At 39.3% G+C, this 15,518-nt stretch overlaps 1 protein-coding gene across 5 annotated transcripts in view; it reads right to left on the bottom strand.

Moving 5' to 3' along the window:
* Positions 1 to 4,348: 4,348 nt before the first annotated feature.
* The window catches only part of TOPBP1 (DNA topoisomerase II binding protein 1), a 61,488-nt gene continuing 50,318 nt past the window's right edge, over positions 4,349 to 15,518 (bottom strand). For 3 of the 5 annotated variants that reach the window (XM_046676177.1, XM_046676185.1, XM_046676171.1), the window contains 3 exons: positions 11,905 to 11,994; positions 11,581 to 11,742; positions 4,349 to 5,155 (listed from right to left, as the gene is read on the bottom strand). In XM_046676177.1, coding sequence (XP_046532133.1) covers positions 5,012 to 5,155; positions 11,581 to 11,742; positions 11,905 to 11,994 — 396 coding nt within the window. In that variant the 3' untranslated portion in view covers positions 4,349 to 5,011. The remainder of the gene's footprint in view (positions 5,156 to 11,580; positions 11,743 to 11,904; positions 11,995 to 15,518) is intronic. The other 2 variants (XM_046676194.1, XM_046676201.1) reach the window with 1 other exon arrangement.

Raw genomic sequence — 15,518 nt, forward strand, 5'->3', positions numbered from 1 at the left:
TCTTGTAAGGCTGGTCTGGTGGTAATGGGCTCCTTTAGCTTTTGCTTGTCAGGAAAACTCTTTATCTCTCCTTTAATTCTGAAGGACAACTTTGCTGTTTGAGTATTATTTGTTGGAAGTTTTTTTCTTTCTGCACTTTGAATATATCATGCCACTCTCTTCTAGCCTGCAAAATTTCTGCTGAAAAATCTGTTGATACTCTTGTAGGGGTTCCCCCGTATATAACAAGTTGTTTTCCTCTTGCCACTCTTAAGATTCTCTTATGTGATCTTTAAGTTTTGACACTTTAATTGTAATGTGTCTTGGTGTGGGTCTCTTTGGGTTCATCTTATTTGGAACTCTCCAGGCTTCCTGGATCTGGATGTCTGTTTCCTTCCCCAGGTTAGAGAAGTTTTCAGTTATTTCTTCATATATGAAGAAACATATATGTTTTCTGCTCTTTTCTCTCTCTTCTCCTTATGGGACTGCTATAATGCGAATAGTGGTCCACTTGATGTCCCCTAAGTCCCTCAAGCATTCTTCACTTTTTTTCATTTTTATCCTTTTTGCTTTTCTGGTTCAATGAGTTCCACTGTCCTATCTTCAAGTTCAGTGATCCTTTCTTCCACTTTATCTAGTCTGCTTTGGAACCCCTTTATTGTATATTTCAGTTCAGTTACTGTATTCTTCAGTTCAGGGTGGTAGCAATAAAAGCTAGAGGCACCAGACATGTACACAAGCTCCTTTCTCAGACACTGGTGAGTTGGGGTGGGGCAGAGGGAGAATATGAAGATGGTGCCCACTGGCCCTTCTTCCCAGTCTCTGCAGAGGATTGTAGTCAGCCCCAAATGTGTGTTTAATTAGATGCCTGCCCCTCAGGCCACAGCTATAAAAATAAGCTAATATGCCTCTTTCACAGAAAGATGGGGTGCACTTCAGTGTGTCTGCACTGTGCCCTGGGGGAAGTAGCTGGTTAAGAACTCTTTCTCCATTTATTACAGTCCTGTATGACCCACAAGCATAAGCTCCACTGGCCACCAGAGCTAAATGATGAAGGCATGTCCTCTGGGTGGCAGCTGCAAAAATCAGAGGATCAAAGTGCACAAGCTGCTTTCTGGGAGATAATGGTGACCTGGAGTGAGGCAGAGTGCAAAGATGGCACCTGCCACCTCCATCTTTGGATAGTATTTCAGCATGCCCATTGTAGTGTGTTAAATTGGATGCCTGCCCCTCTGGCCACAGCTTTAAGATAAGCAAAGAGGCCTCTTTCACAGAAGGTCTGGGCCCTTCAGTCAGTTGCTGCTGCACTGGGCCCTGGGGTGGGTGAGTCTGCTCCAGCCCTTTAAGAAGTTTCTCAGATTGCTATAGCCTTGTGGGTCTTGTGGATACAAGCCCCATTGGCTTTCAAAGTTAGGTGTTTTGAGGTGCAGGTCTTAAAATCTGGGGTGCCAGATGTAGGATTCAAACCCTTTGCTCCTCAGAGAGCTTGAAGTTGTGAGTTCCCTCCCAATTGTGGGCCCCCATGCCAGGGATGAGGTTTATGGTGAGACTGTCTCTCAACTTCTCCTACCTGTTTCAGTACGGTTTTTTTTTCTCATTTGCCTGATGTTTAGGAGTCACTCAGCTAGGTTTTGGGTTTCTTTTAGAGGAAATTGTTCTGTATGTAGCTGTAGATTCGGTGCGTCTGTGGGAGGAGTTGAGTTCAGGCTTCTCCAACTTCGCCATCTTGAACTGGAACTCTCTTGACTCAATGGTGATTGATTCTAGGTAGTAAGATCTGGAAGCTTGATCAAATTCAAGTTTCACTGATGAGGGTAGGGGCAAGTGCACTTCACAGACGTTCTCCGTTGCCTGCTGCACCACATCAGGAGGGACATCTGGTTGTCTTCCCAACGAATTCAGGTATTATCAACTTGATCCATCATTATAAAATTCCCCATTTGCCTAGATCTACGATTTCATTAGGAGTTCTAAAATGGTTTCCTTTTATCATTTCTTCTGCACTTATTACCTGGAATTATTCTTTAAAGAGGAGTTTTTCCTCAACTGTCAGGTTATCCTGAAATGTAGTTCATAATGATAGGATAATTGCTTGATTCCCTCCTTTTGTTTATCAGTTTCCACTGCTTTAAAATTTTTAATATTCTTTTATGACTTGAAAAAGCCTAAAAAAATTATCTGTACCCTGGCTTTCCTTTCCATAAATACCTCACAAATTTAAAATACTTGATAATTTTAATTGCAGATTCCCAGATGCTAAACAAACATGAGATGGCTTTGTCAAAAGGCTCAGGCGGTGGTAGAATGGAAACAAAGAGCGGGTGCCTTGCTTGTTGACAGATCCAGATTAAAAAGCATTTTTAGGGCTACAAGGTGGGGTCAGCATACTATAGCCCACTGCCTATTTTTGTAGGGCTTTGAGGTAATAATGGTTTTTACATTTTTAAAGGGTTGCAGGGAAAATGCCACAAAGACCCAGCCCACAAAGCTTAAAATGTTTACTACCTGGACTTCTACAGAAAAAGTTTGCCAGCTGCTGCTATAAAGCAATATGTATTAAAGCACCTCTGGATGAAAGGTCTATCTGTGAAACAATAGGTTTGGATTAGGGCAGTGGCTTGTATGCTTTTTGGGTGGGAAGTTAGAGATCTGAACTCTAAGACGATGAGCTCTACCCTAAAAATGTACATATACAAAACTGTGCCTATGTCTGTTCCCAGGCATTATGGCCCTCAGCTTAAGAACCTGTGCACTTTAGTATTGTATTGTATTGGCCTGCCTGGGCTGCCAAAAAAGAACACCACTGACTTGGTGGCTTAAACAACAAATTTCTCACAAATCTGGAGGCTAGAAGTCTAAGATCAAGGTGCTGGCAGGGTGGTTTCTGGTAAGGCATCTCTTGCTGACTTGCAGAGGGCCACCATCTGTGTACTCATGTGGCCTTACCATTTCTGTGTGCATGCACTCCCTGCACTCCCTGTCTCTTCTTCTTACGAGGCTCCATCCATATTACCTCATTCAACCTTCATTACATCCTTAAAGGTCCTATCTCCAAGTAGTCACACTAAGGGGTTAAAATTCAACCTATGAATTTTTATTTATTTATTTATTTTTTTGAGCAGCAACACAATTCAGCCCATAATGTAAATACTAAATCTGAGTTTAATTGAGCGCGGTGTCTGCACTGAGGATCCTGCCTCCTTAAGCTCTGAGAGAGAACCTATGTTCTAGGGGATTTGCTCCTGAATCCCATGTACCACCTTTCATGCTAAGGAGTCATATTTGTTGAATTCATGAATGTTGGTGAGATCAGGCTAGTGCACAAGAAAATTCATAGAGGAATATAGTAAGGTGCTAATTTAAGTGTCACAGATTAAAATACTACAGCAATTCTGAGGAGAAAATAATCAAGTTTTTTTCCTTTTAAATAAGAGAGCTACCTGTGCTTGGAAGTATTTGCATGTAAGGAGACCTTACTGACATTGGGACATTTAGTCTAAGTGTCAAAGCCAGAGTTGAAATAGTTTATGTAGGGTGTGAACAGACTCTGGAGAGTCAGGAGGAGAAGCTGAGATCTGGAGCCTACGTTTAAGACCTGAACTGGAAAAACAGTTCATAATCTTGGAGATTCTATCTGGGGTAGAAAAAAACAGAAGCATAACATTTATCAACAGTGTGCTCACCAGGAAGTTTTGAGGAATAGTAACTATTTCAAAAAATTTTTAAGTGGTGAAATTCAGGGACACTCACTGCAAACTGCAAACTGCCAACGAAACGCCCCAGCCAACACCAAATGGCTCCGCTCAAAGCAGGTCCAGGCGGGTTTGTGTAGGGGCGGGGTGAGAGCAGAGTTTACATGACACTGCAACCTACTGGGCAGTGGAGGAATCTGTGTTGTCTTAAGCTATGGATTAGCTCAAAGCTGAAAACTCTGAAGGGCCGGTTCTGTTGAGGGGCAGGGATAAACCTATACTCCACGTGGAGAAAAATCTGAGAAAAACTTCAGGGGGTTCGTGTCCAGGTTGAGGACTTTGATCTTTCACCATTTGAAAGGCCAATTCAGAGAATCATTAGGAAGTGAATTTTATATATCAACATAACGTTCCTGATTCTGGTTTGTCCTTTAAACAAAATGAGGTAGCTTTCTATTTCGAGGATTGTGGTAACGCAGGTAGTAATTGGTGTTTGCATTAGCCTTTATTAATCTCAACCTAATTTTGTAGGTTGAGATATAAGGAGTTTTAAAAAAGTTTTAATAAGAGTTAAAAAATATATTTTTTAAATCCAATAGAATGATGTTCTAATAAACATCAGAAACAACTAGCAATGCATTTTTTAAGCTAAGTTTTACAAATCTTTTATTGCTTCAGCAAGAGAATGGATACTAGAATGCTTTTCTTTTAAAAACTCATCTATTCGAACTAATTTGAGTCACTACTTTTATTCTTTATTGTTTTTATTTTCCAAGTTTTGGCGCTCAAACTTGGCAAACATCACAGATATTTGTACAAACATGCATATACATATATACATACATATTTAAGTTTAAAGCTTCAGTTCCTCTATTAAACCTTGTGCTCAGGCTCCTGTTAAAAAGAGGTAAAATGGTGAGAAGATAAAATCAGGGAAAACATGAGTGAATCCCAAATGACAACTTCCTTGTTGTTACAAATTAAAGCAGACGTTTTACGGCAAAATCCATCACCTCGCTAAAACCTCCACTGTTATAGCCTCAGATATTTACAAGAAAATAAACAAAAAGCCTCTTACACACTTCAATGTGGTGTAAGGACAAGCTAGCTGGGAGTTGCATTTTGTTGTTATTTTAGGTAACTTTCCATTCAGGACAGTTAATATTTCAGTGATTAAAATTTCAGATGTAAAAATGAACTTCAAGCAGGGTCATCATTATACTCTGAAGCAGAATTCTTCAGGCAGTTGTCTTTAAATTACTACATAAATCCATCACAGTAAGATTCAGGCTTCTAATTTAAAAAACATTTAATGTTCCGTAACTAAACAGTAAATATGATCAGTGTACTCTAGCTCGTTTGATTTTATTTTTCTCTGCAGGAGCTTTCCTCTTTTGTGATAATCCAGGCCCAGGTTCCTTATTATTTTGAAGAAATGAAATAGCTTCTGGTAGACAGTAATTTTCTACTTGAGGAGGGGATTCCTATAAAAGGGGAAAAACCCAACATCATTGTTCATTTTTTTCAGATTTCAAACTGTGAAATGATCAGGTAATAGATTCCTTTATTCTGCTTTTTGACCAGAAAAAGTTAAACATTTGTCGTCCAAGGTATGCTATTTAGCATTTGTCACATTTAGTGAACAGACCCTATGTGACAAAATTTTACCCTTTATCAGAAAAATGAGTTTATAGTTCAGATCTTAATAGTTTCACCTATAAAATATGGATTAAATACAGAATATGGAAAAATACGGTTACTAGCTATCATTTACGTGAGACATTATGCTTGGTGTAAATTTATGAAAATATTTACTTAATCTTTACAATAAACATGTGAGATAGGTGTTTGTATTTCCCATTTTACAAATAAAATACAAATGTTAGTTATACAACATTTTGCTGCAAAACCAAAATTCATACACTTTTCTATTTAACCCCCAAACCCTTGCATTTTTCTTCCTCACAACCATATTCCAACATAAAAGAAAAGGATCTTTCCCTCCTTATTAGAAATGTAATAAAACTTCTTTTTCTGGCAATATGGCAGACTTGATAACATGAAAATGAATCACCACAAAATACTGGATAAGAACCTTTCAATCCAGTTCTTCCACGGATAACAACTATAACTCTGACCAAACTATTTTAAAAGCAACTACTGTTAGACATTGGAGGAGAAATAAAACCAGGCAAATGGTAGCGGGAGGTTGACATCTGGAAGAAGATAATGGTATGGGGTGAATTTCTTCTTTTTTTCTATTCTTTCTTTTTTTTTCCTCTTTTTTTGAGGAAGATTAGCCCTGAGCTAACATCTGCCAATCCTCCTCTTTTTGCTGAGGAAGACTGGCCCTGAGCCAACATCCGTGCCCATCTTCCTCCACTTTATATGTGGGATGCCTACCACAGCATGGCTTGCCAAGCGGTGCCATGTCTGCACCCAGGATCCAAACCAGTGAACCCTGGACCGCCGAAGTGGAATGTGCGCACTTGACCACTGTGCCACCGGGCTGGCCCCTGAATTTCTTCTTTTCATTTTTTATGGCTTTTAGCCTGAGGAGAAACCCCAGCATGTCCCATAAGAATAAAAGTTTATTCTTTATTTATTTTTCAAATAAAAGAAAACTAGAATTGGTCCCTATCAGACTTGTACAAACTAAAAAATGATACCAAATGGAAACTAGGTTCTTCAGGAAGAACTAACTCAAAATGGTATACATCAGGGTGAACATGAAAGATTACTTTTTCCTTTTAATTTCCTCAAAATACAGAGTATTGTTTAAAGCAAAACTTGCTTAAAGTAAAACACTGTATTGTGAGGCTATAAGAGATAGAAGTAAAACATGTGACAACTACAATATAAAGCAGAGGCCAGCAAACTTTCCTCCACAGGGTCAGACATTAAATACTTTAGGCCGTGTGGGACAGACGACGACCTCTGCCGCTGCAGCGCAAAAGCAGCTGGAGAGACTGTGTAAATGAGTGAATGAGGCTGTGTTCCAATAAAACTTTATTTATAAAACAGGAAGTGGGCTGGACTTGGCCTGCGGCCTATAGTTTACTGACCCCTGGTGTAAAAGATAGGGGAAGCAAATGAACCTACACGACGGCAAAATTTCTACGTTTTAGGTGATGTGGCACAATATTAACTCTAGGTAGACTAGGAGAAGTTAAAGCATGTGGCAATCCGTAGAGTCAAACACCACCCCCATAACCACCAAAAAGGCAGAGAGGCTTCTGCTTTCAAAAGACAATGGATGAAGCAGAATCCTAAAAAATATTAATACCAAAATAAGGCAAGAACGGAGGAACAGAGGAAGAACAACAGAGGAGACAAACCAAAAATGAATGGCAAAAAACCCTAAATCCAATCACATCAATAATCACACGATGGACTAAACATTCCAAAGAAAAAAGCAAGACCCCACTATATCCTGTTTACAAGAAAGTCATTTTAAATACAAAGAGAGTTAAGTTAAAAACTGAAGAAATCCAAAAAATTAAGAAAACAATTCCATTTTACAATTGTATGAAAAAGAATAAAACACCTAGCGATAAATTTAACCAAGGAGGTGAAAGACCTGTTACACTGAAAACTATAAGACGTTAGACTCTGGACAGCCAAAGCACTCTTGAAAAAGAACAACAAAGCTGCACGTATCATGCTCCCTGATTTTGAACTATATCACAAAGCTACAGTAATGAAAATAGCATAGCACTGGCATAAAAACAGGCACATAGATCAATGGAACAGAATAGAAAGTCCAGAAATAAACTCATGCATACATGGTCAATTAATTTATAAAAGAGCCAAGAATATACAAGGAGAAAGGACAGTCTTTTCAATAAATTCTGGGAAAATTGGACAGCCACATGCACAAGAATGAAACTGGACCACTATGTTACACCATATATGAAAATAAACTCAAATGGATTAAAGACTTGACTTTAAGACTTGAAACTATAAAACTCCTAGAAAAAAATATAGGCAGTGTGATCTTTGACACTGGTTTTGGTGATGATTTTTTGGATTTGACACCAAAAGCAAAGGTAACAAAAGCAAAAATAAATAAGTGGGACTAAACACCAAACTAAAAAGCTTCCACCCAGGAAAGGAAACCATCAGCAAAATAAAAAGGCAACCTACCAAACGGAAGAAAATATTTGCAATCATATATCTGATAAGGGGTTAATATCCAAAACATAAAGAACACATACAACTCAACAGCAAGAAAACAAAAAACTCCCACCAATGCAATTAAAAAATGGACAGAGGATCTGAATAGACATTTTTCTTTTTAGGAAGATTAGCCCTGAGCTAACATCTGCTGCCAGTCCTCCTCTTTTTGCTGAGGAAGACTGGCCCTGAGCTAACATCCATGCCCATCTTCCTCTACTTTATATGTGAGACACCTGCCACAGCATGGCTTGCCAAGCGCTGCCATGGCCACACCTGGGATCTGAACTGGTGAACCCTGGGCTACTGAAGTGGAATATGTGCACTTAACCACTGTGCCGGCCCCTGAATAGACATTTTTCTAAAGACATACAAATGGCCAATAGGTCCATGAATAGGTGCTCAACATTGCTGTACATCAGAGAAATGCAAATTAAAAGCACAATGTGCTATCCTCACAGCTGCTAGGAGGGCTATTATCAAAAAGACAAGCAATAAAAAGTGTTGGCAAGTATGTGGAGAAACGGGAACCCTGTGCACTGTTGGTGGTAATGTAAATTGGTGCAGCCACTATGGAAAACAGTATGGCGGTTCTTCAAAAAATTAAAAATAGAGCTACCATATGATCCAACAATCCCACTTCTGGGTACTTATCTGAAGGAAACAAAAATACTAACTCAAAAGGTATTTGCACCTTCATGTTCACTGCAGCATTATTTACAATAGCCAAGATAATGGAAACAACCTGAGTGTCCATCAAAAGATGAATGGATAAAGGAAACTGGTACATATACGTAATGGAATACTATTCAGCTATAGAAAAGCAGGAAACCCTGCCAATTGTGGCAACATGGATGGACCCTGAGAGCATTATGCTAAGTGAAATAAGTCAGAAACAGAAAGACAACCTTATGATCTCACTTATAAGTGGAATCTAAAAAACACCCCAAACAACTCAAAGATACAGAGAATTGGTGGCCAAATGGGTGAAGGTGGTCAGGAGGTACAAACTTCCAGTTAGAAAATGAACAAGTCCTGGGGATGTAACGGACAGCATGGTGGTTACAGTTGATACTGTATTGGATATTTCAAAGTGGCTAAGAGAGTCAATCCTGGAAGTTCCCCCCACAAGAAAAAAGAAAATTTGTAACTATGTGTGGTGATCTAGACTTATTGTGGTGATCATTTGCAATACATACATACATTGAATCAGTATGTTGTACACCTGAAACTAATATAACATTATACGTCAATTATATCTCAAAAAAAAAAAAAGGGCAGCCAGACTCATCCTTCAGGCAGATTGGAAGACTCCTCTCTGGATAAACTGAAACAATTCAAGAAGCACATAAAGGTCTGAACCTAGGAAAGGGTCCCCGATAACCAGCCCACCCAGGCTATGTCACCCAGCTCAAAAACGACAAGACCGAACTGTGCTCTGTACTTCTAATCAGCTTTTTTATCCCCTTCTCTTAAATCATGAGCAGAAAGCCAGGAATTACCAGATATCTGACAAATTCATCTAACGCGGAAGATAAAGACCCAAAACAAAGAGGGGACAGGCAGTTTAGTGGAAGCAGAAACTATGCAGAAATAAGAAAACTTTATAAAAGGTCTCTATTAAAAAACATGATAACAAAATGAAGTCAAGAGAAGGCATGGAAGATAAAACTGAGGGAATCTCTCAAAAAGTGAAGATAAAAATAGGTGAGAACTAAGAAAATACACTATACAAATAGAAGTACCAGAAAGAACAGAATGCAGAGGAAAAAAAACATCATCACTGGAATAATTCAATTTCCCAGCACTGAAAGATACATTACCAGACCAGAAGGGGCCCTCCAAGTGCCCAGAATAATATATACAAACCCTCATGATTGCATGTCATTTTGAAATTTCAGAAAACTGAGGATAAAAAGAACTTCCTATTAGTTTAGCGTTACATATACAGGTTTATGAATCAGAAGGGCTTTGGTTACTCGACAGCAATACCAGAAGCAAGGAAACAAGCAATCAAAAGCCTAAGAGAAAATAGTTTCCAACCTATAATTTGATGCCCAGCCAAACTATCGGTCAAGTGTGAGCAGAGAAAAAAGACTTTACACACAAAGTCTCAAACAATTTATCTCCCATGTGCTCTTTCTCAAGAAGTTACTAGGAGACTTCTATCAAAATGAGAGAGCAGATCAGGGCGACATGGGATTCAGAAACAGGAGATACAACTGAGAAGAGGGAGAAAGGATGGTGAGTGGAGATCCTGGGATGACAGCAGTGCACAGAAGTAGAGGTGACCATCCAGCCTGGAGCAATGTGACTGAGGACACGTTGAAGGCCATCATCACCAAGATCTCTGCAGCCACCACACCTAGCTTTTTAACCTGAGGTCGGAACACTGGGATGAGCCTATCTCAGAGTCTTAACTGTACTTGGCTTATGCTGACCATGAACTTGACCATGAAGGTGCTGCTCTCCCCTCAGCCTGCTGCTTCATCCCACAGAAATGCTCTGTTTTGACCTACTCCTGAGAGCTAGAGATTAGCAATGATGAACTTAGACGTAGAAACATAAAGCAGCTCACTCCCCCAACACATTCCTCCAGATAGCTAGGAGCGGACACACATTACAACCCTGAAAAAGGCAGGGACGTGAATAACCAAAAGTCAGATAGGGGATTACTTCTGGTGGGGAAGTAGGCAGATCAACTGGGGGAAGCAACAGGGAGCTCCTATGGGACTAGCAAGCTTCTATTTCTTAGCTGGGTATCTAGATGACATTTTGTTCTTTTGTAACCAGTACATACGTTCTATACAGTCTTTCATATGTAAGAAAAAAAACCAAAATGAGAACACATGTACAAACACTTAGCCCAGCACAATACAGGTGACTGATACTGGTTCTTGCTTAGATGTTAGCTGTGTACCTGAAATGATCACGAATTTTAGGAAGGAATGAGGTACGTAGGGTTCTCTACATTCTCCCTACCCTGCCCTTTTCCCCACTGGGTAAATTTTTAAAACCTCATGTCTCAAGAAATAGAGCTTTTTAAAGTTATTTATGTGTTCAAGGAGAGTTTCCTACTAAGTATGTCCCACTGCTTTATGACAAAGGCTTTCTCTCTATATTAAATCCCGAGCGCTCCCAAACACACGCAGCAAGTCACAAGGCAGGCTGAGTTTTGGCTTTCCCTTTTCTCTACACCACTGTTTGAACTCCTTTGTACGAAGACATTCATGATCATGCATCATACCTTGCTGATTCCTGATGGCATTTTAGGCACTCTGGTGTCAGGAAGATTTTTCTTTGCCCGTTCAAATCACACAACATAGGCCCTTTCTGAACAGGAGTGGAGTGAGCCCTCCATATAGCAAATGCTTGGTTTACCACAGCGTCTAACAAAGGTATTTACTGTGTATCGATGCAAAAGTTCAAGAAAATTAAAGGAGGACCCTTGGGTAAATGCTTCTCCTTGGACTCCTAGAATCAATTTTTGCTTTTTTTATAGTCCAACCTTTTAATAGGCACTTCTAAGGCTTTTAGAGGTACCTAGTTTTTTATACTGGTCTCGCATTTAACTTCCAAGCTAAATGTTTACATATGCGTTATTATAAAAAAAGAATGAAAGTGAAAGGGACGAACATTCTCTTACTAACAAGCTGAGGGTTTTGTTGAGTCACTTGTCTATGCATACAAGCATATCTGCTACAGAGGAGGTCAAAGACAGAATCTTACAAACCTGCATAAGATAATCAGCAATATATTCCGTTTTCAAGCAGTACACATTATGGGCAGCAGCTTCCGCTATATTAACTCCTGAGTCATCTGGTTTGAGTTTATTTAAGTCAGAGAAGAGATGTGTGGCTTCTTTAAATAAAGGTACAGAATGACCAGGTAGCACCTAATGAAAAAACAAGAGGCATCACAATCTATCAATGTCTCAAAGTAATTCAACTATACAATCTGTACTTAAGGATTACCATCTCACAAAGCACAGAAAATCAAGCACTGATCACAGCAAGCTTGGTTAACAAATAATTCATTAAGTCAATCCAATACAAACCTTTGCTCCTCCTGACTGAAGAAGGCGTTTGAATCCTGCTTCTCGGGATGGATCAACATGTAAGATTACCTTCCACCCACTAAATGCCCCCTACAAATAAAAAATAATCAATGTTGGAAAATATTTGGAAAATAAATGACAAAATCATACAGATCAATACATCATTTTATCTACAGACTTAGTTTTATGTTAACAAATAATCTTAAGACCTTTCCTTTTGCTACAGTGGTAACTGTCTTTTGTCACAATACTTTGAAACACACGACAGTGTTTGGCACACAGTAGGTCAATAAATATTTGAAGAATGAAGGAAAATGATGTGATGGTTAGGTAACATTAAAACAAAGCAACCTGACTTTTATTTAGCCTTTTCTATTATTTTTTTCTTACAATTAATCAAAGGTAGAGCCTAAAGCCTCCATTACATAATTCTCTTGAAAATGGTTACTAATTAGAAATATTCCTTACTCAAATATTTTATAACAGTTAACAGAAGCCAGTGGAATTACTCTAAAAGAAAGAGTCAGGGCTAACAAGGAACTGGAGAGAGCAGAGAACTCAGAATACAACACGGAAGATTCCTTCACTCAAGGGTTCGTAAACTTTCTGTGAGCCATGGACCCCCTCTGGTAGTCTGGTAAAACTTACATGTCTGTTTTCTAAATAATTTTGTAGAAAATTAACAGCTTTATTGAGATGTAATTTCTATACTATATGAACGTCTTTTTAATGTTCAAGATAAAGTATAAAGAATTAAAAAGCAAACCATTTTATTGAAAATTATCAAAATATTAAAAAATTTGTGACATAATAGAAGTGCTTCTATATTAATGCATTAAATCAAAAGACCTAATGGTGGTTGAACAACTACTATAATTTTAAATAGTGATGAACATAACCAGTATTTCAGATACAGGCATACCTCGCTTCATTGTGCTTCAGATATCGCGTTCTTTTACACATGAAGGTCTGTGGCAACCCTGCATTAAGCAAGTCTATTGGCACCATTTTCCCAACAGCATTTGCTCACTTCGTGTCTGTATCCCATTTTGGTAATTCTTTCAATATTTCAAACTTTCTCATTATTATCATATTTATTATGGTGATCTGTGGTCACTGGTCTTTGATATTACTATTGTAATCATTCCGGGGCACCATGAACTGCACTCATATAAGATGGTGAACTTAATCGAAAACTTTTGTGTTCTGACTCCTCAATGACAAGCTATTCCCCGTCTCCTCTAGCCTCCCTTTTCCCTCAGCAACAATATTGAAATTAGACCAATTAATAATCTTACAATGGCTTCTAAACATTCAAGTAAAAGGAAGGGTCACACATCTCTCACTTTAAATCAAAAGCTAGAAATGACTAAGCTTAGTGAGGAAGGCATGTCGAAAGCTGAGACAGGCCAAAAGCTAGGTCTCTTGTGACAAACAGTTGCCAAGTTGTGAATGAAAAGGAAAAGTTCTTGAAGGACATGAAAAGTGCCACTCCAGTGAACACACGAATGATAAGAAAGCAAAATAGCCTTGCTGCTGATATGGAAAAAGTTTTAGTGGTCTGGATAGAAAATCAAACCAGCCACACATTCCCTTAAGCCAAAGCCTAATCCAGAGCGAGGCCCTAACTCTCTTCAATTCCGTGAAGGCTGAGAGAGGGGAGGAAGCTGCAGAAGAAAGGTTTGAAGCTAGCAGAGGTTGGTTCATGAGGTTTAAGGAAAGAAGCTGTCTCCATAACACAAAAGTGCAGGGGAAGCAGCCAGTGCTGCTGTAGAAGCTGCAGCGAGTTCTCCAGAAGATCATTAATGAAGGCGGCTGCACTGAACAGGAGATTTTCAAGGCAGATAAAACAACCTCCTCTTGGAAGAAGATGCCATGTAGGACTCTCATAGCTAGAGAGAAGTCAAGGCCTGGTTTCAAAGCTTCAAAGGACAGGCTGACTCTTGTTAGGGGCTAATGCAGTGGGTGACTTTAAGTTGAAGCCAATGCTCATTTACCATTCTGAAAATCCTAGGGCCCTTAAGGATTATGCTAAATCTACTCTGCCTGTGCTCTACAAATGGAACAAAACATGGATGACAGCACATCTGTCTATAAGATGGTTTACTGAATATTTTAAAGCACACTGTTGAGACCAACATGATCATGTGACTCATGTTGTTGTCTTCTGGACAGGTTACCTTTCCAGTATGAAGTTTTGAGAATGACATCAGACAGAGAGCCTGACAACTAGTGGAATAAACCTCAGAAAAAAGGATTCCTTGCAAAATATGACTGCTCATTGACAATGCACCTGGTCACCCAACAGCTCTGATGGAGATGTACAATGAGATGAATGTTGTTTTCATGCCTAGTAACACAACATCCATTCTGCAGCCCACAGATCAAGGAGTAATTTTGACTTTCAAGTCTTCTTATTTAAGAAATAAATTTTGGGGGCTGGCCTGGTGGCATAGTGATTAAGTTCAGCGTGATCCGCTTCAGTGGCCTGGGATTCGTGGGTTCAGATCCCAGGTGTGGACCTACACACTGCTCATCAAGCCATGCTGTGGCAGTGTCCTACATACAAAATAGAGAAAGGCTGGCACAGATGTTAGCTCAGGGAGAATCTTCCTCAAGCAAAAAGAGGAAGACTGGCAATGGATGTTAGTTCAGGGCCAATCTTCCTCACCAAAAAACAAAACGAAACAAAACCACCCCACCATTTCAGAAGGCTATAGCTGCCATAGATAGCGACTCCGCTGATGTATCTGGGCAAGATGAAAACCTTCTGGAAAGGATTCACCATTCTAGATACCATTAAGAACATTCATGATTCATGGTAAGATGTAAAAATAGCAACATCAGCAGGAGTTTGGGAGAAGTTGATTCCAACCCTCATGGATGACTTGGAGGGATTTAAGACTTCAGCAGAGGAAGTAACTGCAGATGTGGTGGAAACAGCAAGAAACTAGAATCAGAAGTGGAGCCTGAAGATGTGACTGAATTGCTGCAATCTGATGATAAAACTTTAACAGATGAGGAGTTGCTTTTTATGGATGAGCAAAGAAAGTGGTTCTTGAGATGGAAGCTACTCCTGGTGAAGATGGTGTGAAGACTGTTGAAATGACAACAAAGGATTTAGAATATCACATAAACTCAGTTGATAAAGCAGCAGTAGGGTTTGAGAGGATTGCCTCCAACTTTTAAAGAAGTTCCACGGTGGGTAAAATGCTGTCATCAGCATCGCATGATACAGGGAAACCGTTAGTGAAAGGAGGAGTCAATTGATGTGGCACACTTCATTGCTGTCTTATTTTAAGAAATTGCCATAGCCACCCCAACCTTCAGCAACCACCATCCTGATCAGTCAGCAGCCATCAACATCGATGCAAGACCCTCCAACAGCAAAAAGATTACGACCCACTGAAGGCTCAGATGACGGTTAGCATTTTTTAGCAATATTTTTTAATTGCAGTATCTACATTTTTTTTTAGACATAATGCTATAGCACACTTAATAGACTACAGTATAGTGTAAACATAACTTTTATATGTGCTTGGAAACCAAAAAATTCATGTGACTTGCTTTATGGCAACATTTCCTTTATTGGAGTGGTCTGGAACCAAACCCAC

This window comes from Equus quagga, chromosome 1 (assembly GCF_021613505.1).
Source record: "Equus quagga isolate Etosha38 chromosome 1, UCLA_HA_Equagga_1.0, whole genome shotgun sequence".
Taxonomy (NCBI): Eukaryota; Metazoa; Chordata; class Mammalia; order Perissodactyla; family Equidae; genus Equus; species Equus quagga.